The following is a 23742-nucleotide window of genomic DNA, read 5'->3' on the forward strand; positions in this document are numbered from 1 at the left end:
TTATTAGATGACAAAAATATCAACATATTTTGATAGAGTTTTTGTTGACAGGTAATTTTTTTAATTAGTCATATTCTCATTATTGTCGTTTGTAGTCGATGAAATCTATGACAAGAATTTTTAATTAATAAATTATGCAAAATTAACACTGCATCACAGTCATTTTTGAATAAGAATACTTTTTTTTTCTCTGATTATTAATCAGAACCGGTTTGTGTGAAGATTAATACTTATATAAATAATTTCAATTAGCCAATAAATTAGAACATTCAATAATGTCCCTGACAGTTAATGTATGGTGGAAATAGGAACAATCATGTGTCAAAGTTTAATATATTGTTTTAACAGTGTTTTTCTTACAAAAACACACATTCTGACATAAAATAAAAGATAAAGTTCAAACATGTTTATCTGAAAAATACTCCCAAATTGTGGATAATTAAAAGTGCATGTTATTATAACAATAGAGAGTTGGTGTAATCAACCCAATTTAGAGCTCAGCATCCAATGTGAACATTTAAAAAAATAAATTATTATTAATAATAATAATAATAATAATAATAATAATAATAATAATAATAATAATAATAATAATAATAATTAAAAGCTCTTCTTTTCTCTGCTGCTTATGACTGGAATTTGTAATTTTTTTATTTATTTTTTAATGTTTAATGTTTTCTCTTGTACATGTTAAGCACGTTGAATATTGCCTTGCCTTGACTCAGTTGTAGGGTTTTAACAGCTCTAGAGGAAGACATTATGGTATTAAAATAAAGGTCATGTTCTTTCGAGAGAGAAAGAGAGCGAAGCTTCGTCTTTGTTTATTGTTATGTTTGTTTTTTGAGGAATTTTGACGTCACAGCACGCTGCTTGACCTATCTTTTTTCCAATTGGCTAGGCTCCCGACAACTAACTTGACAGACGTATAAACAGGCCAATCGAGCGCTTTTCTAGTTGTGTTGCGTTTTTGTGCCTCGTACGTTTCCCACAGTGGTTAGTTTTTACAAGTTTACTAAAGTTTCCGCGTAGTAGCGTAAAACTTTGAAAACATATGAGCACAAAATTTAATTTAATATAGTTTTAAAAACAAAAATCAAATCTATCTACATTATAAGAAAAGGTAGGTGAAAAACAGAAGTTAGACAACACGGATCCATTACGTAAGCGATGAGCGTTTCATAATTTGGACGTTCCTTGAAGGCATCACTTTAAGTTTATAGAGCCAGTTGTTGAGCAGCAGAGGTTTAATGTTTGCGGTGTTTCTACAACACAGCTCAATTTCTTCTCTGGCTGTCTTTCCCTGTTCTATTCCTCTTACAGCTACCCGTCCGGGACATGTTCTGCCATGTTTGACCTACACGAAGGCTGGAACCTGTCCTTTGCCGGGTGTGGTTTTCTGGGCATCTACCACGTCGGAGTAGCGACTTGCTTGTTAGAGAAAGCTCCGTACCTGATCAGAGGGGCCACCAAGCTGTACGGAGCCTCCGCCGGGGCTCTGACCGCCTCCGTGCTCGCCAGTCAGACATCCATAGGTGAGACATGGAGGACCCAGGTTTTTTTTTTTAATCAACTTAAACTACTTTATAAGCTTATTGTTCACTGTAACAGTACATGTGAGCTCCAACCTTTTAAAATTAATCCTTACAGCATTTAAGCTACTTAAGTGTTGTTTATTATACTGTATTTCAGTGGTGCATTGTTTCACTTACGTTACCATTTTTAACTGAGAAAATAAATAAATACACATGAACAAATTCGTTATTATTTTTCAATAACAAAATGCAAAAATAATTGCATTTTTTATTTGTCTAAAAAGACGTGTCAGTAATTATCTGTCATATATGTTATAATATTAGTAGACTAATAGGGAACGTGAGCTGGGTTTAGACCGTCGTGAGACAGGTTAGTTTTACCCTACTGATGATGTGTTGTTGCAATAGTAATCCTGACCCCTGGGGTGTATTCTAAAGGAGGGTTAAAAAACTCTCAGTTCATCCGTAAACTGTTGGTCAACATACCCCTCAATGGTAAACTCTAGGAATCTGGTTCCATTCAATCAACCCCGAGTAAACCTTGGGTTACTTACGTTCACATACAAAGCCATCATCAATGGATCGAAGGTCACATGAACTCCCACGGTAACCACCCGGAAGAGAGTGATTTATTCACCCTTATGGGTGAAATAAACCGGTGTTTGATGTCTATAGTGGCTTAAATCGCCATAAGGTGGCTTAATTAGTCCCGCTTTTTGGTGCTTCATCACTTTATCGCTTCAGTGACGTGACGAGCGGTGAATAATATGAATAAAATGTGTTTGATGAGACGTGGCTACAGCATAGGATAGTTGCATAAAGAGTCCTCTCGTTACATTGGCTATAAAGACAGAGACTGCCGCTTGATATCACATCAATATGTTATAAAAGAAAAGACTGAAGCGGGACGCGAACCTGCGACCCTATGCTTCCAAGAGTGGTGTCAGAATTCACTGCGCCAGAAAAAGAGCTGTAAAGCAGCACAACATTAGTAATGATGTCAGCATGACTGTAGTGTGCGAAGTTACCAATGTGTGTCAGAAAAGTGTCAAGGTACATTAAAGTGTTCCTTCAGTAGAAACCCAGGGCTTCTTTAATTTAAAAAAAAAAAAAAAAAAAAAACCTGCCAGCAATCAGGTTTAGTTTATAGACAATGTTGCCATGGTAACAGACTCAGAGAAAAACATACCTCGCATTCAGGATTCAGGAATGGAATACTCAGAGTTTGAACATATCCTGCTTCATGGAATACCCCTCTGGAATGTATAAATAGGGGTTTACCAAAGCCTAATTAAGCTGCCATAATAATAATAATAATATCTATTCTTTATCAAGTATTTGGATTATAGTATGGGGCACAATAATAATGAAGTAGAAGTGGTGGAAAAAACGTAATCATTAATGCAGTGTTTCCCAAATACTTGAGACAGAGAGAAAATATGGAGTTTTACTATGTTTATTTTTAGTTTAAAAATATATATATAATCATAATAATGATGATGGAAATTATCTTGATCAGAACATGAACTGAAAATGCAATTGGTCAGTCTTGGTTCCACACCAGGTGGGAGATGACAAAAAATGATAAAAAAAAAAAAAAACTATAGAAAAGAAATCCATTCAGGAGGCACTAAATATTGTTTCTTCCCACTTATTTACAAATAGATCATTATTTAGAATGTGTGTTATCACTCATTAAATTTATCATTGTGCTCTATAGTTTTTTCACAGTATTCTGAATAAAATGTAGTCGGACAAAGGGGGGTACATGAGCCAAAAATTTTTGAGAATCACTGATTTAATGTTTACATTAATGGCCCTGGGTCAAGCTAAACATATTTAGTATTTTATTTTATATTATATTGTGCAATGTGCATTGTCAGAATGTCACTGCTAAATATTTATGTATTTTTTAAAATTGTTTTTAAATTGCTGCACATCCAGCTGGCTCCCTGTCTGCATAGAGTTGTTTTTGATTGATTCTTGATTAACTCTATGAGTTAACTTCATATGGTTTTCTGTTCCTAGCTAAGTGCTGTGAAGATGTTCTGGAAGTTGCAAAAGAGGCCAGGAAGAGAAACCTGGGCCCCCTGCACCCCACCTTTAACCTGGTGAAAGTGATGCGGTCTGGGCTGAGCCGTGACCTACCTTCTGACGCTCACATCCTGGCCTCAGGACGGCTTTGTGTGTCTCTGACTAGAGTCTCAGATGCAGAAAATGTACTGGTGACAGAGTTTAGCTCCAAAGAAGAGCTCATTCAGGTGTTTGTGTGTTGTTTTTTTAGTGCATTGTAATGCTGGGTTTGTTGAATTGTACATCTAATCCTGTGCTTTGTCTGTAGGCTCTGATCTGCAGTTGTTTTATTCCTCTCTACTCTGGGTTTATTCCTCCATCCTATCGAGGGGTGGTAAGTACATGTTGACGACCCAGTACGAACAGTTATCACACAGTACCATGTAGATAGGGACTTCCACATGATTGAGTGTACTCCCTATTACCTGGAATGCACAGGTCAAAGTGCACACTGCTTTAAGGGCCACATGTCAATAACGGAAGTTTAAAAGAACACCAACTGTTGGACTTTGCCTTTTACCTCATTCACTAATCAGTTCCACTAAAGCCATTAGAGTCAATCTGGTTTCACATTCAAAATGATCTTGACACAGATTTTATAGATGCAATTTAAAAAGTTTCAATAATAAAACATTACATAATAATGCTCTCAAAGTATTTCCAATAGGAGCGTGGCTATATCTCAATACGGCGATATATCGTTATATTTTTTCGCACGATTGATTATCGATATGCTCGCACTAAGTATTTTAAGTAAGTAAGTAACTTCATTTTTTTTAATTTTATTTATTTATTTATTTATTTATTTTTTTTCCCCCCAAAACTTTTTCTGTTTTTTCACTAAAATGTGCAGGTACGTCTTCACAGAACAGTTGTCACTGTTTGTTGAAGGAACCAATATATTGTTTACTGGAATATTGCACTATAATGGTGTCACTGGTAAGAAAGACCCTATTTTTTGTTTACAGAAAGCACTACTGGAGATACTTATTCATTTATGTTGACACTTATTTACAGAAATGTTGCACTAAAATAGTGTCACTGTTTATAGGACACTTTTTCAATTTATTGTCTTTCAGAGATATAAAATAAAAATTGTATTTTTTTTACTTAATCTTTTTTTTCTTGTTATGTCATAGATTATCGTAGATTGATTTCTGACCAATATATTGATAATCACAGAATCGTCATATCGTGAGATAATCGTTATCGTGAGCTTTGTATCGCGTATCGTGAGGTACCCAGAGGTTCCCACCTCTAATTTCCAACTAAACCTCATATTTTTTCATCAGTGTTTCTTTCGATAATCAGAAATTATTAAAATAAAGTTATCCAGAGATATATTATGTAATCTCATAACAATATTTGACTCCAGAAGCAATGTCACATAATGTGTAAAATGAATAAAGAATATTATGATTGCACTGTTCACAAAGCCCTACTTAAATTTAATAAACCTATATTAATGCTTTTCAGATTCTTTGTAAACTTTCAAAAACAAATGTGTTTTTGTGTATTAAAATAAAAAACAGCATTTAGTACAGAACATTTCAGAGAAATGGAAACTGAACAGTGCAAAATAGTTAGAATATCTGTGGCATGAAATAAATTGATGAAGCTGAGGAATTTTGTTTGAAATTGTCTTTCTGCATAGCAGTTCATAAGTTGGTGACTTAGGTCAGATGACACTAGCTGTAGCACCGCTTCTAGCTCCGCCCACATCCTCTCCTTCTGATAGTGGTTGACTGTCTACTACAATCAATTATCCACTGACTTTGTTAATTTTGTCAGTCATAGACTTGTTGATTTTGACTCTGAACCCTGTCATCTTGTCCAATACGGATCGGAGACACTGCCTGCTCGGTCTAGTGTAGTATCTGATGGACTGTTGTTCGTGCTAGCTGCTACATGTTTAGCATTGAGGTGGTAAAGCTCCACTTGAGGTGGAAGAGCTCCGGTCATCGGCAAACTCTTTCTTGGACAATTTGCACAAAACTGGGCTTTTGTTTTCCATTCGGTGTGTTTTTTATTTTAAAATTAACGCCCACGTAACACGACTTCTCCTCAGGTTCTACTGTTGTAGCAGGTGCATCAGTATTATGGGTAAACCTGAAACTCGAGCAATGCGAAAGGTTCCGCACTGTTTGGAGTGCAAAAAAAGTGATTAACTGCGCTTATTTTTTTTGTGCGTTTTTTTTCTGTCATTAGTTAATCACAATATATACGTTAAAGTCCCAGCCCTAATTTATTTTGGTTTTTTTGTCATGATAATAATATGGATTTCCCCTGATCCCAAACTATTCCACCATCTGCGAGATGTTATTGACCAACACATTTATTTCAATGCATTACAGAGATAAAGAGCTGCTTTAGAGCAAAATGAACACATACATACATACATAGAATATACACAATCCCGTGGTTATAAAGTGGGGGTTGTTCAGTGTAATGCCTAAATCAAATCACTTAGAACTGATCTCATCTCAGACATTGGTGGGACAGAATTTTCACTGTTGAATTCCAGCAGTACCCAGAATATGATGATAACATCTCTCAGTGATTATCTGTGTCATCTTTTCTTTCTTTCTTGAATGCTGCTTGTGTGTTGATTTTAGTGCCAAAGTTCAGCAAGGAGAGAAAATATAGCTGATAGCAATGCCTCTCTCTCTTTCTCTCACACACACACACACGCACACACACGTCATGCTAGTTGAACATTGTGTTCTCTTGTCGTCACAGGCTGCCTTCTGGCTCAGAGCCAGGCTTTAGGGTAAGTCACTATGCATTAGTGTACATTGCCCTAAATACTGTTGCTCTGGGCCAAATGTCAACAGCCTAGTTCATGTTGGAAAAATTGGAACTAAACTATAAACTTTGAGTGATGTGTAATGGTTTGTCAGACATGTAACAAACAGTTAATAAATCTGTAGGCTTGAAATCTGTAGGGAAAGAGTTACTGAAGTGCTTTCTTCATGTAGATTATAGTGCTAAAAGTAATATACGCATACATAAATATGTATATACATTTAAACTTAGGTGACAATCACTTCTCTATCTTCAGTTTAATATGGTGTTAGTCCATCCTTGTCTGCCAGGGATCTGTTGACATTTGTGAGGTCAGACACTGATACTGATGTAGTACTTGAATTGATCTGCTTGGATTCTACACTTTAATTCATGTGGAAGGTGTTTGAGGTCAGGGCCGTGTGCCAGCCAGTCAACTTCTTCTACACAAAATTCTCATCTGAATCTTAGGGCCATGAGTCGCTGGGTTTCCATCACAGATTTACACAAAATAAAAGCGATATTTCTAAATGTAGACAAGGTATAATTGCGCTTTGAACGTGCTTCCATTGAAGGCTGTTTTGGGCAAGAACCTCGTAACTCCCGTGAAATCTCATCCCGTGAGACTTCGCCGCCGGAAGACGGATGCGCCAAACCTCCTTATAACACTTCGTATTCCTTTGTTGTTTCACCACTAATGTGTCGGTAATGATTTCTTAAGTAGGGCGCTAAGAAATGTCCTGGTCTCCTCCTCTGTCTATACATATTGAGTCATGTTTACTCGGAGAGAAGTGGTCATGTGACCATGTACGTCATGTCCTCTGACGTGTATTTGCGACACATTTCAATATTGAAACGTCTGAAATACCTCCTCATGAAAGCGTAAAAACTTTTTAGAATATTTAAGTGTTTTTATTGCACTACTTAGATTTTGCGCATTTCCATGGGTAATGGAAACACAGCTACTGTCTGTGATCATAGAAAAGCGGTTCACGCTCTTAAACAGAGAAAGCAGTCTGAAAGTGCAACCATATGTGATAATGCAAAATGTAACATACAATGAATAATAAAAATGATGCTGGTGGAATAAATGCCTAAAGATCATAAATTCAGGATGCTAGGACATATAAATGACCACATCATGTTTGTAGGTCTATACTTAACAAATAATACTAATAGCAGCAGAAGGGGTTAAATGGGACCTGATTGTGTATAATACTAAAGGTTTAGTCAGATAATGTTCGTCATCAGTCTTTGTGAAGCTGCAGCTCATGCAAGTCCTTCCTCAAGAAGACATTCAGCTCCATGTTGCCTTCATGGGCTCGTAGTGATGTGCGGCCATTGGTTTATCTGATTACAATATTTCACCACATATGTTATAGAGGAGCCCTCTGCGTTTTTGGGTGTACCATATATCCTTGTTATTTATTGTATCTGTGAGAGGAAACGTTACAATGAATAGTGGCACGTCACACGTTAGGGTAAAATGGAGGACATATTTAACAAATACAGTATATTACTATGAGTTATGCATCAAAATATATGATATATAATATAGAACCCCCAACATAGGTTAAAAGTTAGAAGGTAAATCTAAATATATTCATATCGTTGAGAAGTACGGGCTCCTCTTCTGAGATTAAGTTACCATCTAAAGTCTATAGTACAGTATCTCCTCTCTGGCCTTTTGACTGGTGCTTTGACAGGATTGAGATGCAGATGTCTGTGTTTATATAACCGCTCCCCTTCACGTGGTGAGCGCTCAGCTTTTCCACTCACACAGCTACAGCTACATTTAGTATGACTGTGGATTTACCTTCTATGGTTCCGACTACAGGAGAGATTCAGTTTATAATCAACAAATAACCTAAAATTAAGAACTTGACATCATGTCCAGTCAAAAATAACTGCTCTTCTTGAATTCTGTCTTAAAGAATAAAAATGTTCAGTATGGTATGTTTCCATGGTGATTGGTACATGGTTTTACAGTATTTCACTCGTCTTCTGCAAGTGTTTTGTGCTTCATTCTCGATTTAAGTATGTAAATTGGATTGGCTTTAGTCTGCGTTTAGAGGAACAGTCTTGTAATAGAGAAAAAAAAACAGCATCCTGACCCCTATTTCCCATTGACCTAGATTTTGTCAGACACTTCCCTTTTACTGCCAGCATGTCCATTAGATCTCATGGGATTGGACATTATGGCAGGGTTAGTTCATTCTCTCTGATATTTTACAGAGCACCTTATATCACAAAGCCCCTTTTCATTTTCCAGCTTAACTGATGATGAGCAAGAAGTGACGCTTTATAAATTATTTGCTATGGTTTATGAAAATTGTGTCAGTGTGGCTCATCTTTTTACTTTTGTAAGTGTTCCTCATGATAACTGAGAGAGATCCCGAAGGCCAAAGGGCATGGAATAAAAGCAAACTATACAAACTTGTCCCACTTGTCATGGTAGAAAATAGAAGTCAATAGCTCTTTGCTCGTTAATATCATTTGAAACACCACAGAGGGTGAAATCTTCACATTCCAACTTTTTTAAACTTCTCGGCTTTTTTAATAAAAACATTATTGTTTAATATTTTTCTTCATGTCTGTGTCTGCAGCGCTATGTGGACGGTGGCATCAGTAACAACCTGCCACAATCAGAGCTTAAGAACACCATTACCATCTCTCCCTTCTCTGGAGAGTGTGACATCTGTCCACGGGATAACTCCACCAGCTTCCACGAGTTTCGGTTCACCAACACCAGCATCCAGATGAACATGGGCAACATGTACCGCATCAGCCGGGCTCTCTTTCCCCCAGAACCCAAGGTAGGTACCCTGACTGGCACTGGGAGGGTGTGAAGCTCAAATGATTAACTTAATGAAATAGCTGGAGGGAAAGCTGTTGACCTATTTTTAGATCAAACGATTTAGAAAAAAAAGGCAGTTATAGTCTTATTTTAAAAGTCTACATTTTAATTTCAAGTATTTAAAGTTGCATTTGTTCTAGTAACGTTCTAACTAATGCTGTATTAAATGTACATACAGATTACAGAGGTCTGATCTTGGCAATTATGTCACAGTTAACATATGCCGGTGTATTTAGAAAAGTCATAGACAAGATTACCCTCTATGCTTTGTTTTTATGCTACTCAAATAGAAGAAACCTTTTACAAAACTTTAAATAGACAAAAGTACATTTTTATTGTTAATATTGATTGCAAACCTATTAAAATTAGATAATGCTTTTTAATTGCGGTGCAACTGATTCACTTAAAAAAAATAAAACTAATGAAAAAGGCCTGAACAAAAATGATAGGACCCTTAACTTAATTTTTTGTTGCACAAGACTTGAGGCAATCACTACTATCAAGTAATCTGTCTTAATGAGCCTCTATCGGCAGCTATTTTGGCACATTTTATCATTAGCAAGTTAGCAACCTCCTCCAGCGCTCTCAGGATTGAAAAGGTACCTGTTTTTGCTCTTTTTTTCTTCTTTTTTCACTTAAAGTATAAGACAGGTATTGATTATTTAAAGTCATTATTTGTTAAATTGTATAAATGTATTTTGTCTTTAATAAAGTAATTATTTGGAAACTGCATTTTTGTAGTTTTGGGTTGTCTTTGTGAAATATCTGAAACAAAAGTGTGATAAATATGCAAAAAAGTAAAAGAAAGAAAATAAATTATGAAGGGTGCACAGAATTGTACTTAATCTTAAAATTGAACCAAGTTTTCCAAAAAATTCTGATATATTACTCTTTAAATTGAACTGTAAATCAGGCTAAATATTCAAATAGCTTTTGAGAAATAGTTCAATTCAACTTCACTGAAAAATCACATGTTTAGGACCTAAATACATCTACTACTAAAGTCTCCTTTGAAGTCAAGGCAATTATTTCAAATGAAACATATAGTTATTATTAGCACTTGTTCTATACATTATTTTTTAGACAAAATGACACAAATAGTCACTGCATTTGTCATGTGTAAAGCACTGTTTCTGTATGTCCATAGGTGCTGGCTGAGATGTGTCAGAGTGGGTATAAAGATGCTCTGCGCTTCCTTGAAGATAACAGTAAGTAGTCGTCTTGATTTTTTTTAATCCTGATGTTGTCATTCTGTAGATTTGATTGAACAAAGGTTTATGTCAAATATTTCAAGGAGATATATATGTATATATATATACCGAACTATATACTATATCCTACCTGTTGTGTAGATTAACTTATGTATAAATATATACATATCGTTGTAGAATGACATTGTTGAACTAATTTCTAAATATACATTTGAAGGGAAGTAGGAATAATATTATTATACCCCACAGCTTTACCACCAATAATAATAATAATCACTATTTATAAATGATTTTATCATTTAATACTGTACATAATATTACAGCAAGGCAAAATGTACGCTAGAAAACAATATAAATAATAACAAAATAGCCAATGTTCATATGAATAAATTACAATAGTAAAAATAATACCCTATTTAATTGGTTTGTAGCTTCAACCAGACGTAGCACACGTGAAGTCGCTCGTCGTGTTTATAACTCGCAACGGATCATTCTACATGTAAGCGCACAAAAGGTCTACTATGTGTGCATCCTCCGCGTGTGTGCGTGTTCGCGTGGTGATCATACATACAGCTATGCTGTGAAAAATTCCTGGTAAGAACCCTGCACATTCAAACTGTTTCAAAGTTTTACTGAAGCCTTTCCTGGTAGTCCACCACAGGCGGAACTTTTAGATTAAAGCTTTCCCAGACATGATACGCCCTGTCTTAAACTGTTCTTCTGTGTTCCTTGGCACAATTTGTTTTTTTCCTTTAAAAATCATTTGCGGGATATGAAAATGTGCGATAATTGGTACATTTAAGTCATTTTCATTGCAGAAAAAGTGTGGTTATGAAATTTAGGATTGTGGTGGCAAAATTGATTAATTATGTATACTCATATATTTGCTTTTTGATCTCATTCAACTTAATACCCCAATTTGTAACTTTCCACGCCTGTCTGATGTCTTTTCCTCCTCCTGCAAAGTCAGTGGACCCATACTCCCATGATACAGCTTCTCTAAAGGAATGTCAGTTGGCCTCAGTTTAATCTCGAAGGCCAGAGCACGTCCAAACCCACCCCAGACATCACATACACACACACACACACATCATATACACATACACACACACTCACTCACATACACACTCACTCACACACCCACACACACACACATCTAACTTTCACCCCGACATCGGAGGTGTCACCTCCGGCAGACTGACCTTCCCCCCCCCCCCCCCGGTCTCTTCTTTGTTGTCTGTGGAAGGGGGGAGGTGGGACAGTGGGGTATAAATGTGTGTGATAGGAACTTTTGGGCCCTTCTTCTTCTCCTTCTTCTTCGCGTCTCTCCTTTGGCCAGAGGAGACCACTTCTTTGTCTATCCCGCTTTGTACCTTTTTATTTAGTTTAGATTAAATCATTTTTTTATTACTTCATCATCTCTCCTGACTGGTCTTCATCATTTATCACCACAGAGTGTGTTTTCAAGTCAAAGACGAGGTAACCGTAAATTTCACCGTAACAGGATGATAGATGATTTAATATTGCTCCTATTTGTAATATCCTGTAGTTATAGGATTTAATGAACTTCTGTAAGTCCCTCAAGGCAAGGCCAGGCAAATGTATTTGTAAAGCGCATTTCACACACAAGGCAACTCAATGTGCTTTACATGATCAAAAAGTGCAACAGAAAACAATCAACAGCTTAAAATCAATAAGAACATTAAAGTCGGCTGCAAAAACCATTTAAAATCATCAGTAAAAACATTTAAAATCATTAATAAACACATTACATCAACAACAACATGACCAAAAGTTTTACTGAAGCCTTTCCTGGTAGTCCACCACAGGCGGAACTTTTAGATTAAAGCTTTCCCAGAAATGATACGCCCTGTCTTAAACTGTTCTGTGTTCCTTGGCACAATTTGTTTTTTTCCTTTAAAAATCATTTGCGTGATATGAAAATGTGCGATAATTGGTAAATTTAAGTCATTTTCGTTGCAGAAAAAGTGTGGTTATGAAATTTAGGATGAGAGATGATTTCATATTGCTCCTATTTGTAATATCCTGTAGTTATAGGGTTTAATGAACTTCTGTAAGTCCCTTAAGGCAAGGCAAGGCAAATTATTTGTATGGCGCATTTCACACACAAGGCAACTCAATGTGCTTTACATGATCAAAACGTGCAACAGAAAACAATCAACAGCTTAAAATCAATAAGAACATTAAAATCGGCAGCAAAAACCATTTAAAATCATCAGTAAAAACATTTAAAATTATTAATAAACACATTACATCAACAACATGACCAAAAATCTCCAGTAATGACCAGTAATGTTAGCTAGTGACTTAATTGATCTTGTTTAATAGTTTGTCATTAACCCTTATATCTAGAAATATATTCTTCACTTTTGATTTCATCAATAACAACGTCTCCTATCGTTTCATTTTTGCAATCTCATTTCACATTTTGCTTAAATTTAATGACAATTTGTTTATGTGGAGCCATGCTTCGATTTTCCTCATTTATGTGCTAATACCTGTGATAACTTGAGCATATCATCATCAGAGCAAACAAATATTTGTATCTTGAGCAAACAATAGGTTCACTGTGTTTGAGAAATTAAGATGTCATTGATAAATAAACACTGACCCCTAGGGATCACACCATAAGTTACATCAGTGGTTCACAAACCATTTCAGCTGCGCCCCCCTTTGAATAATGAAAAACTCTCTGAGTCCCCCTATGGCGACAAGATGTCAAAAATTGAGTAATAAAAAGTGTGACTATTTTTGAAAACCTCCCACAATGCAATGTGTGAAACTTTTCCAACAATGTCAATAAGAGGCTGTTGACAGAGAATATCAGAACAACCTTTAGAGCGCCCATTATATCTTTTTACATTTGTTTGTGGGTAAATAATCTTTGACTTATCAATCTGAGGCCTGCACTGTATGGGGTGGATTCACTAAGATCTGAAATGAACAGTGGTAAACCAGTTGCGTTCCTAAATCCTTTGGTGACGCAGTTTCCTCACCTGCTGCGAGGAATTCACTAAGTTTGCAGCAATGATTAGCGCACGTGCAGAAGTGGTGGAGACCGCCTTATTTAAATAAGTGTTTTGCTCGTTGAATGTGGAGAGGTGAGGTGCACAGAAGTATACAATGGCATTTGAGGAAGTTAAATTGGAGACAGATGGGCTTCTCTGTCTACTGCACAAACATGTACTAATGTAGAAAACTAAATAAACAAATGAAAAAGTATTTTTTTTAAAACCTAATGATATTTTTTACCCCCTAATTTAATTAGGGGGGAACTGCTCCGTCAGTTCCTGTAACTTTGCTCTGATCAATCCATGAAAAACAAGCAGATTTGGACAGAAACCATCTTATCTGATCGGAGTTAATGCAGCAACACAGTCTGCACCATATGAAGATGATCTACTGACCATCATCCAGCAGGTCTGAGCTCCTGAGTAGTGCAGTGTCACCACATTCTCATATGCGAACATTGTGCCATCACTGCGTAAATTACGCATCTGATCAGCTGATTCTGGCCTGATGCTCCTTCCATCAACACAACACGAGAGTTTGACAGTTAAAACATCACTGGAGCGATACATCTATAGTGCACAACATCCTCTCTCCACCACAGCCACACCAGACTCCACAATCACCGCCGCGAGTGTGCAGCTTTTTCTTTCACTCACACACACTTTACTCTGCATTTTCTTATTCAGTGGCTGTTAAATATTGACTATTGTTTTATTTAAATTATTTTCTTATACTAGAAAGAAAAACTAGAGCATTTTTTTTCCATCTACGCTGTGTTTTGTGTCAACATTTATTTATAACACCTGCTTGTCAGTCGTACTATTTTCCTGTGCTAAAACACTCACCTCAAACCGTTCCAGATTTGATGAATTACATTGCGCCCACTGCATTCATTTACTTGCATTTCCTCCTCCCATTTTTTGTGCCCCTTATGAGATCCGCCTACTTTACATATTCATCAGAGGAAAACACGCTAAATGGATTGTGGGCACATTGTGACACGCAGAAAGTGCGCAGTCCTGAGTCCCTGGGGTTGTACGCCTTATTAGCGTGTGGAGTGACGTTTGCACACATTTTAATACCCCGAAACCTTTAGTGAATCTGCCCCATATGTCTCTATTTGACAAAAAATATCTTCTTCAGCAGCTTTAACAATATAATTTATATTACGATAATGATTTTTCATCGCAATTCTTATACTTTCTTGTTATCATCAAATAAGTTCCTCTAATAGTCTTTTCGCCGAGCTCTTCTAATATTTATATACTATAGCCAGGGTTGAGGTCAATTACATGTTTCAGTTACAATTACGTTTTCATTTATCCTTGTTCAATTATCCATGGTTACAGTGACCAGCATTTTTTCCAATTACAATTAAATTACAATTATTTTTTATCCTTAGAAAGTCAATTTTAATTACGTTCCCACTTTCTAAAGTTAAATTACAATTAATCACAATTACCGAGCCTGAAATAGATAACCTCAGAAAAGTTAACCTTCCTCTTTTGTTAGCTTTCTGTTATGATAACGGGTCCTAAATCAGCTGTAAAATACACTAAAAACTCATTTCTATCATCCAATTTCTTTCCTGTCTATTGGTTTATATGGATTTTCATATTTTTGGTGTGGGAGTCTGAGCCTTTTTTGTGTAACTATACCTCTCGATTCCAATTTTTAAATGGTAAAATGTGGTAAAGCTTGATATGAAACACATTTTAATAATTATTAACTACATATGTGTAGAACTGTACATAAAACTGTAACATGGTTCCCCAGTTTTGCATTAAATTAAAAGTGACCATTTTTATAGAATTTTCATGGCAATTACAATTACAAAGTCACTTTTCTAAACTCGGTTACAATTCAGTTATGATTATGACAGCAACAGATTTTTTCCAATTACAATTTCAATTATAATTGTAATGAAGGATCAATTATGCAGATACAATTATAATTGACCCCAACACTGACTATAGCCTTTATAACTGTGTTGTTTGTGTGGTGACAGACCTGCTGATGCTGGGCCAACCCTCACCCGGCCTCACCTTGTCTGAAGGTCCCACGAGCTGCTGCTGCAAACACACAGAATCTACCAAGGATTGGGCGCTCCGGAGGCTCCGCCTATTGCGCAAACGGCACTGGTGGCTTGATGAGCAGCTCGCTCTTCCTACACCGATCAAAAAAAGTACGACATCACCTCTGAGTGTTTGGACCTGATGGTGAAACTGTTATTCTAGTATGAGGAGGTCTTGATGTGTCTCTTTTGGTTTTGTGTTAGTATTCTGCGAAGCTTGCCAAGACAAATCGGGTCTGTATGGAAAGGTGTCGGGGATGCTGCCAATGAGAGTGGCCTCCTACATGCTGATGCCATACACTCTGCCTGTGCAGTCAGCCTACTCTGTAGCTCAGAGGTGAGTCAGTATCTGATAAAGGACGGGGGCTCCTCTTAAGGACGGTGGGTTTTCAACACAGATGGTTTTGTGCTGTGGCTGCACAGAATTGTGGAGTGGATCCCAGAGGTGCCTGCTGATATGCGTTGGCTGTTTGGAGTAGCAGGTGATGTGTATCGACAGGCCTGGAAAGGAGAGGCTCCACCCTCAATGAGGTGAGACATGTGATGATGACGTATGGTCTATATCAGTGTTTCTCAAATGGGGGTACGTGTACCCCTAGGGTTACACAATGGCACTACAGGGGGTACTTGAAAGAGAGAGAGAGTGGAAAATTAACTAATAAAGTGTCAGTCTTGGTCCCACCCGAGGCGTGAGATCACCGGAAATTATAAAAACTATAAAAATAAATCTAGGTCTAAGTCTAATGCTACGTTCACACCAAACGCGGTTTCTGCGGCACAAGCGAACAGATTACATGCAAAGTCAATGGTTTAGACGCGCTGGGAGGCGAATTATTCGCCAGTGGGGCGGCGCGAACTGTTTCGCGCGTTGAACGCGAATGCTGCGGCAAGCGCGCTCCCGATTTTCGCGTTGTTCGCCGTTCGCTTGAGTTGAAAATATTGAACTCCAGCGGCAGTTTCGCGTGACGCGCAGGCGCGAAAGCCAATCAGAGTCCTTGTTGGCAATGACGTCAGGCAGGCAACACGGAAACCAGTATTTTCACCCGTTCAACCATTGAGGAGAAGCTAATGGTAGCGGTGTGTGACCACCGGGAGCTGTATGACACGGCCTGTTATTTTAACCAGGACCAGGACCAGGAAGGATTTGGCGTGGAGGAGAATCAGCGAGGAGGTGGAGCAGCAGGTAAATGTTCTCTCTGTAGTTTTCATCTTTGAAAGTCGGCAGTGAGTGAGGATAGCATTAGCTAATGATAGCATTAGCCGCTAACACCAGCTATTTTCACTTATGGGTTATGAGAGGAAAAAAAAGTCAGGAGAAGCGTAGTGGGTCAGCTGCAGGAACATCCAAACGGTGGAAATACCCTGTGGTCATGTCCTTCATCGACCTCTTTGTTTCACCGCGAGAGACAAGCAGCAACATGGGGTAGAGGGTTGAGGAAGACAGGACCACAGAGTATGGTCAACCATCAGAGACTGGAGGTTTGTTTATCAGTGCAGACATGTAGAAATATATACCAGGTTAATATTCAGGCCTTTATGCATCACAGGGCTTCTTCTAGTGGGGGATCTAAATCTAGTATAATGATTTAAAATGTACAGTAATGTGTTTCATATATTGTTTGCTGTCACTCAGAGGTAAACAATCAGATGAGTGATGGAGAAGGACAGGGAGGGGGAACAGATAGTGCTCAGGGAGCAGGAGAAGATGATGATGATGGTGATGGTGATGGTGCTACAGCAGCATCTCCTGCAGAAACAAGTGCAGCCAAACCATCTGATATGAACATGACAGAAGTTGTTTTGCATTCTGTTATAAATAAAATGTATCTATAAATGCTTGGTATATCAGTGATGACAATGTTGATCATTACCTCATTTAATGTTTAATTAAAATATATCTATGATCTTATTTAAGTAACAGTGACTTGATAAGCTATTCTATATATATATATATATAATGTTTATTTTGAAGGAAAAAGAGCAAAGAAGAGGCCCAGCCAAGGCTCTCCAAGAGAGGTGGAGCAGCTTATCCTACAGACCTTCAGGAGACCACCTCCTCACCACCAGCTCTGACTGAGGATGAGATGTTTTTCAGAGACCTGCTTCCTATCCTGCAAAAAGTGCCACCAGAATTTAGGGAACGTAAAATTTCAAAGTTTTAAACTTCTTGATTATCATCCGGTAACACTAAATTTGGAATATTTTAATTAGGTTTTGGATTGGGCTGGATGGGCGGCACTCTTTGCATGGCAGGAACCACATTGTGAATAGTTGTTTATACTAGTTTGTTTATGACTTAAGTATTATAATATTGAAGTAAACAGTTTGTTTAAAATTGAGGTATTATGTTAATTTACATGGTGTTCTTTCAGAATTGTTGATTAAAAACACATTTTAAAGTGTACTTTTGCTTTCTTTTTAATTTCTATCAATGCATCTTAACAGCAATGTGTACACCACATCAAGGTTATATATTTTGTTCATACAAGAATATATAGTTTTCTCATATTGATTCTCTGTGAGACCTTTAATGCCTTTAATTAATTTCAGAGGTGAGGTTTCTGTGATTATTTCTTTCTGGTTAAAAATAAAGCTGACAGACGTTTCTCTTCTCATTCTTCCATATTTATTATACACATGTTAATACAATAGGAAGTTTGCTCTATAGAAGTATGTGGTTGGCTCTTAAAATAGTCGTTTTGGGTGTTCTGGTGGAATATGTCTAGCCATGGAACAGCTCCTGCAGAGAAGTACGATGTGAAGACCTCTCGTCCATAGCTGTTAGCAGTGGTCCTGAAGGAGTCACCTGTGGCCAGATACCTGCACAGTGAACAACATAGAAAAGCTCAGATCATTGATAATCAGATATATATAATGTGGGTGTGTACGTGTGCATAAAAGGTGGAGAGATTAGAAAGAACAGGCCTTATCTGCCAGATGACAATAATTAACAGTAGTAAATAATAATGATTTATTAATAAGAGTTAAAAACAATAAATATTAATGAAACAAGCCTCATCTTCCAGAATAGGTCTCCAGAGGACAAAAAATAACAATAGTAAATAATTTATTATAATGATTAACTTTTATTTTAGTTGTAATATATTTATGATAAAAAACAATAATAAAGCAGGGATTAATATAGTATCTATCTTTATTGTGTATTTGAGAGATGTTTCTGATGAATCATGGCATCTTCGGTTGCTTATGAAACTTACCGGAGACAGACACACAGTCTGCAGAGACGGAGCTCCGGTAGTTGGTGTCCTGTCGGGACATCCGTGGGCCAATCCGACCCAGCAGGTCGTCGAATCGGGCGCTGGTCATCCACAGGTACCGCTGGAAACAGTCATCATCCAGGTGTAGCTTCTGAAGCGGTCAGTGAAGCTCACCGAGTTGGATGTGTCGCTGGTTAACCTGGTGAAGCCAGGAAAGCCAGGAAAGCCGACGTTCCTTCTGAGGTTAGGAGCAGTGAATTGACGGGGGTCCTCCATAGTTGATGGTGGAAACAAACAGAGCCTGGTTGTCGCCGTTTGGGAGTCTGGTGGGCGGAGCTTCGCTTCAGACGCGAATGAAGCGAATAGGGAAACATTTTTTGATCCCGCGAATCCTGCGGAAGGTTTCGCGCGACAGACGCGAACAGTCCCGCAGAAACCGCGTTTGGTGTGAACGCAGCATAAGTCTTTTTCAGCCTTTGGGTTGAGACCCCATGTGGGGTCGCATGAAATTTAAAAAAAATTCTAATAGAGTTTTAAATTTTTTAAATTATTATTCTTTTGTTTTTTAAATAAAACACACTATCTAAAACAAGTGTATTTCTATTATTTCAGTTTGTGAAATATAAGTCTAGTTCAACTAAAAAAATTATTATGATTAAAATCAAAAATTCTGAGCTCAAACATGGTCAAAAACTAATTCTAGAAAAAAATTGTCTTTGGGGTTGCCAGAAATTCTTGATTTCAGAATGGGGTCCTGATCCAAAAAATGTTGGGAACCACTACTATATAGTGTTTCTGTCCACTTATTTAAAAAAAAAAGATTCTTTAAAATGTGTTATCACTCATTCATTCCATAATTATGCTATATTATATTATAGTAGTTTTTAAATAATTTTCAAAGCTAAATGTTGTAAGTACAAAGGGGTACTTGGATTCAGAAATAAGAGAAAGGGGGTACTTGAGCCAAAAAAGTTTGAGAACCTCTGGTCTATATGTTTCATGCTGCATGTGCAACACACCACTGATGATTTTATATAATGGGTAATATTGGTAGAAATATTTGTCTTGTGAATAATGTATTGTACTGTATGTGTTTGCCTAAAAACTTGAACCAAGGCCACGGGGAGTGTCACTTTCTCCCATAAGGTATTTTCAGCCTGTTGTTTAGAAACAAATCAAAAGGACACATTATAAACTGTTATTTATTCAAGCTTTACTTTAAATCTAAAACATAATCCAAAACCTGCCCAAGATTGTGGTTTAAGTAAGACATTGTCATGTGAAAACAAATGAATACAAAAGCCACAGAGCAAATATTTGAATTAATTTTAAACAAAAGTAGTAGTAAATAGTAAATAAAAAAAAATACAATGTTAATGTTAATTCCAGATGGCCCCATTAGCTGCATTTCCATTAACCTTGGAAATGCACAAAGTCTAAGTAGCGCAATAAAAACTGGTAATGGAAACACCTGAATTTAAAAAAAAAAAACACTGAAATAGCGCTAAAAAGATTTTAAGTTTTCATGAGGAGGGATTTTCAATATTGAAATGTGTTTGGAAACACCTTTTCCGCAAATAAATGTCACAGAACGTTACATACCTGGTCACATGACCACTTCTCTCCAAAAAAAAATGACACGCTATGTGTAGACATAGACAGAAGAGGAGACTGGGACATTTCTTAGCATTATACTTTAAAATGATTACTGCCACATTAGACATGAAACAACAAAGAAATACAGAGTTAAAAGGAGGTTTGGAGCGTCCGTCTTCCTGCAGCAAAGTCTCGCAGGATGAGATTTCACTGGAGTTACGAGGTTCCTGCTCAAAATGGCCTTTAATGGAAACATGTTCAAAGCGCAATTATACTTTGTCAACATTTAGAAATATTGCTTTTATTTTGCAAAAATCTGTCAAGGAAACCCAGCTATTGAGGCATTAAATGTTGAGACTTGCCACTCATGAAAATGTTTGGAACGTTTTATGCTTCCTTGTGAACTTTAAAACTTGTGCTAAGCTACTTGTTCTTTCTCTTGCACACACACACTTGCTGCAGTGAGCCAGGTCTGAAGAAATGCTTGACTGCACCACCATTATCCACTGAGTGCAACAGTCCACCCCCGAGTGACATCCTACCTTTGCTGTCTTCCCTCGACCTCCATGGCAATTACTGGGAGATCCCCAGTTCCTCCTCTTTGTCATCGTCCTCTCAACACTCCCCGCTGATCTCTTCCTCCTCTCCACAGCAAGTCTGCTTCTTTGTGGGACCACCCAATGATGAACCTCTCAGCCCCTAGCTGCACCAAGCTCCACCTTACCTAACATAGACTAACAAATGGATCTGTGGCACAATCTCAACTCATGATACCTGTCAGTGGTACCTCATAGACCTGTTAGTGAGATCATGATACACAGAGACAAGGTCAGAAGCTCATCCAGTCTTCACAGCTGACACGTCTGAGACATTTCCATCTCCTAATTAACAATAGACGGCTTTATGCTGAGCACTTGCTGTAGGCCTTAACCTTTAAACCAGCCATTAGAGAACCTGCTCTTAAAGGAACATACTGGTCCATATGTTAAGGTTTCATTTATTATTACAAGGTTTTTCAGGAAGTTTTATCTCCTGACGTGTTTCGATTGTAAAATGCCAGTCTTCCTCAGAGGTGTAAAGCTTTGATGTATCCCTAAGAGTTCTCTCATAAGAAAAGACATCAAAGCATTTTCTGATGACTTTCACGTGTCCCTGTTTGTTGTTTCTGGTCGTGGCCAACTTCAGAGTTCTCCCAGGCTAGCCACGCCCACTGTTGCCCGATGCTCTCTGGCGGAGAGAATCCCAAGTGTGGGAGAGTAAAAATGTTCCCTCGTCCCTGTTGAAGTTAAAGCTCCGCCTCCTAATCTTGATGGCCTCCTTGTCCTTGATCCAGCGTTTGTGGAACAGAATTAGCGTACTGGTCATTAGTTGGAGGTCAGGATTCACTGTTGCTTTGTAGGCATTGGAATGTGAGCATGATCAATACTGTCACAAGGATGTAGTACACATTGGAGTTTCCACTTCACGAAAGTGGCTTCAATGATTGCCCAGTAGCTTGAACATTGCTAACAATGGACCAAGTCAAGTTGTAATGCATTTAGGTCCTTTTGCATAGCTCTAAGATCAGCTGAGTTGAAAAATAAAATAAGTTGGATTGTGGATCATCAAATATAAAACAGCCTAAATAGGTAAAGAATGCTTTAGCACACATTCATTTTCAAGATAATAATATATGGATTGCACAGAGATCTTAATCTCTGATAAGATCTTAAGAGTAACAAAAGTCCTGCTTTCTACTGACCTGCCACTGGGGGGGAAATTCAAAAAATGCCTTGATTATGGGCGGACCTACTGGAGCAGTTAAGACACGCCCAGTAAGGAAGCCGGTCAGCACTGCACGCGGAGACAGACAGGAATGCACGCATGATGTGTCTGTATACGCACACAGCTTGATAAACCCTCTGATTAGAGCAGATGCTGCTCTTTATAGAAGCATAGAGTCAAAAACATCACTGCTGAAGAAAGGAGTTCTGCATTAGAACTGTGAATCAATGCTCACCAAGGGCAGTGATTGGAGGAAACCCTCCTCCCTCCTCCCGGCTGTTAGAGGAGGGGTGGGGCCAACAATAACAGTTGGTGACGCACAATGGTCCGAATAATCTGTGTCAGCCAATAGCAAAATTCAATTAAAATACTTAGCGTTCAATCCATAAAGGGCAGTCACTTGGACATTTTATGACAAAATATGCAAAATTTAAATACTTTTACTAAAATGTGAAGAGTGGGACAATAAACCAGTGGCTCTGCGACGGGTTCTTTTCAAATAATCTTTTCTACTTTAAATGTCTACTATGTCCTCCCACACTCATCCCTTGGTAAGTCCACTATCTCTCCCACTCACTGGTGTCATGTTACATAATCTCTGGTGCGTCTCGTATGTAAACAGTGCAGCCGACAAAAAACCAAGAAACCAGAAACAACTTCACGTCACATTCAGCCAAACATGGTTGCTCTCTATGGATGGTATTTTAAGGTATGAAACTGTACAAAATGTATTTTGAAGTGTGTTTTTTTTTAAAGAAATTTGCACATATTTTGTGTTGAATAACACATTCTGTACATTTCCGCTGCAGGTTAGCACGAACGCTGCCTATCGCACTAAGTGCACTTCAGATTCTATAAGGAAGACATATGATGTGTATTTTATACTGTGAGTTAGCCTTTTGTTTGTTCCGAGTAAAGTTAGAAGAGAGATTCTGTTTTGTTGAGATAATGTAAATATATAGGCTGACCCAGAAGTTAGAATCACACTGGATCTTGTTATATTAGCTTGAGAGTTGGATATGTTATATGTAACCCACTCAGTTAATAAAGTTTGCATTTTCCTTTGCAAGATTTCTTTTCATTTTGTTGTGATTGTAGCCTAGCATTGGCTCTCTTTTAGGTCAACAAATCTGCACACCCCTGACCCCTAAACTCAATCAGAATAACAAATTTGAACTTAATTCTACTTCTGATTATTAACTCCACCAAGACAGTAATTTTTTCACCGGCATTTATTTAGTTGTTTGTCTGTTAACAGGATTACATCAAAACTACTAAATGAAATATTGACTTTACACCATTAAATAATCCACTATTTGGAGGGGTCCTGGATCAACATGATTCCTGATCAGTTTCAAAATTTTGGAAAAAATTGAAAAGTCCCTATTCCTCATCATTGGTGAAATTTCAAAAATTCATATTTCGGTTCATAATTGGCCGATCTTTATTAAATTTGACTCAGTTCCCAACAAATGGGGGTGTCTATACATTTGGACCAACTTTATCATTATTAATGAGGATAGAAATTTCTTCCGAACTGTAAAGTGTGAATGATCAGAGTCACTGATCCAGGTAACTGCCCCATCTGGTAAAGATGAGA

At 37.5% G+C, this 23742-nt stretch overlaps 1 protein-coding gene across 1 annotated transcript; it reads left to right on the forward strand.

The window, feature by feature from the left end:
• Nucleotides 1–1345: 1345 nt before the first annotated feature.
• Nucleotides 1346–23077, forward strand: pnpla3 (patatin-like phospholipase domain containing 3). Its single transcript, XM_028451186.1, has 9 exons — nucleotides 1346–1532; nucleotides 3561–3793; nucleotides 3874–3939; nucleotides 8996–9205; nucleotides 10394–10454; nucleotides 15499–15675; nucleotides 15769–15901; nucleotides 15988–16095; nucleotides 20841–23077. The coding sequence occupies exons 1-9, from the start codon at nucleotides 1346–1348 to the stop codon at nucleotides 21079–21081; spliced, it is 1416 nt and encodes a 471-aa protein (XP_028306987.1). The 3' UTR covers nucleotides 21082–23077.
• Nucleotides 23078–23742: the final 665 nt, after the last annotated feature.

Source organism: Gouania willdenowi, chromosome 6 (genome assembly GCF_900634775.1).
Source record: "Gouania willdenowi chromosome 6, fGouWil2.1, whole genome shotgun sequence".
Lineage (NCBI taxonomy): Eukaryota > Metazoa > Chordata > Actinopteri > Blenniiformes > Gobiesocidae > Gouania > Gouania willdenowi.

What these genes read in the sequence shown, in the direction of transcription:
- pnpla3 (XM_028451186.1), top strand. Translation starts at nt 1,346, where the DNA reads ATGTTTGACCTACACGAAGGCTGGAACCTGTCCTTTGCCGGGTGTGGT. An exon ending in CCAAAGAAGAGCTCATTCAG is followed by an intron (nt 3,794 to 3,873) that starts GTGTTTGTGTGT and finishes CTTTGTCTGTAG; the next exon opens with GCTCTGATCTGCAGTTGTTT. An exon ending in TCCTACACCGATCAAAAAAA is followed by an intron (nt 15,676 to 15,768) that starts GTACGACATCAC and finishes GTTTTGTGTTAG; the next exon opens with TATTCTGCGAAGCTTGCCAA.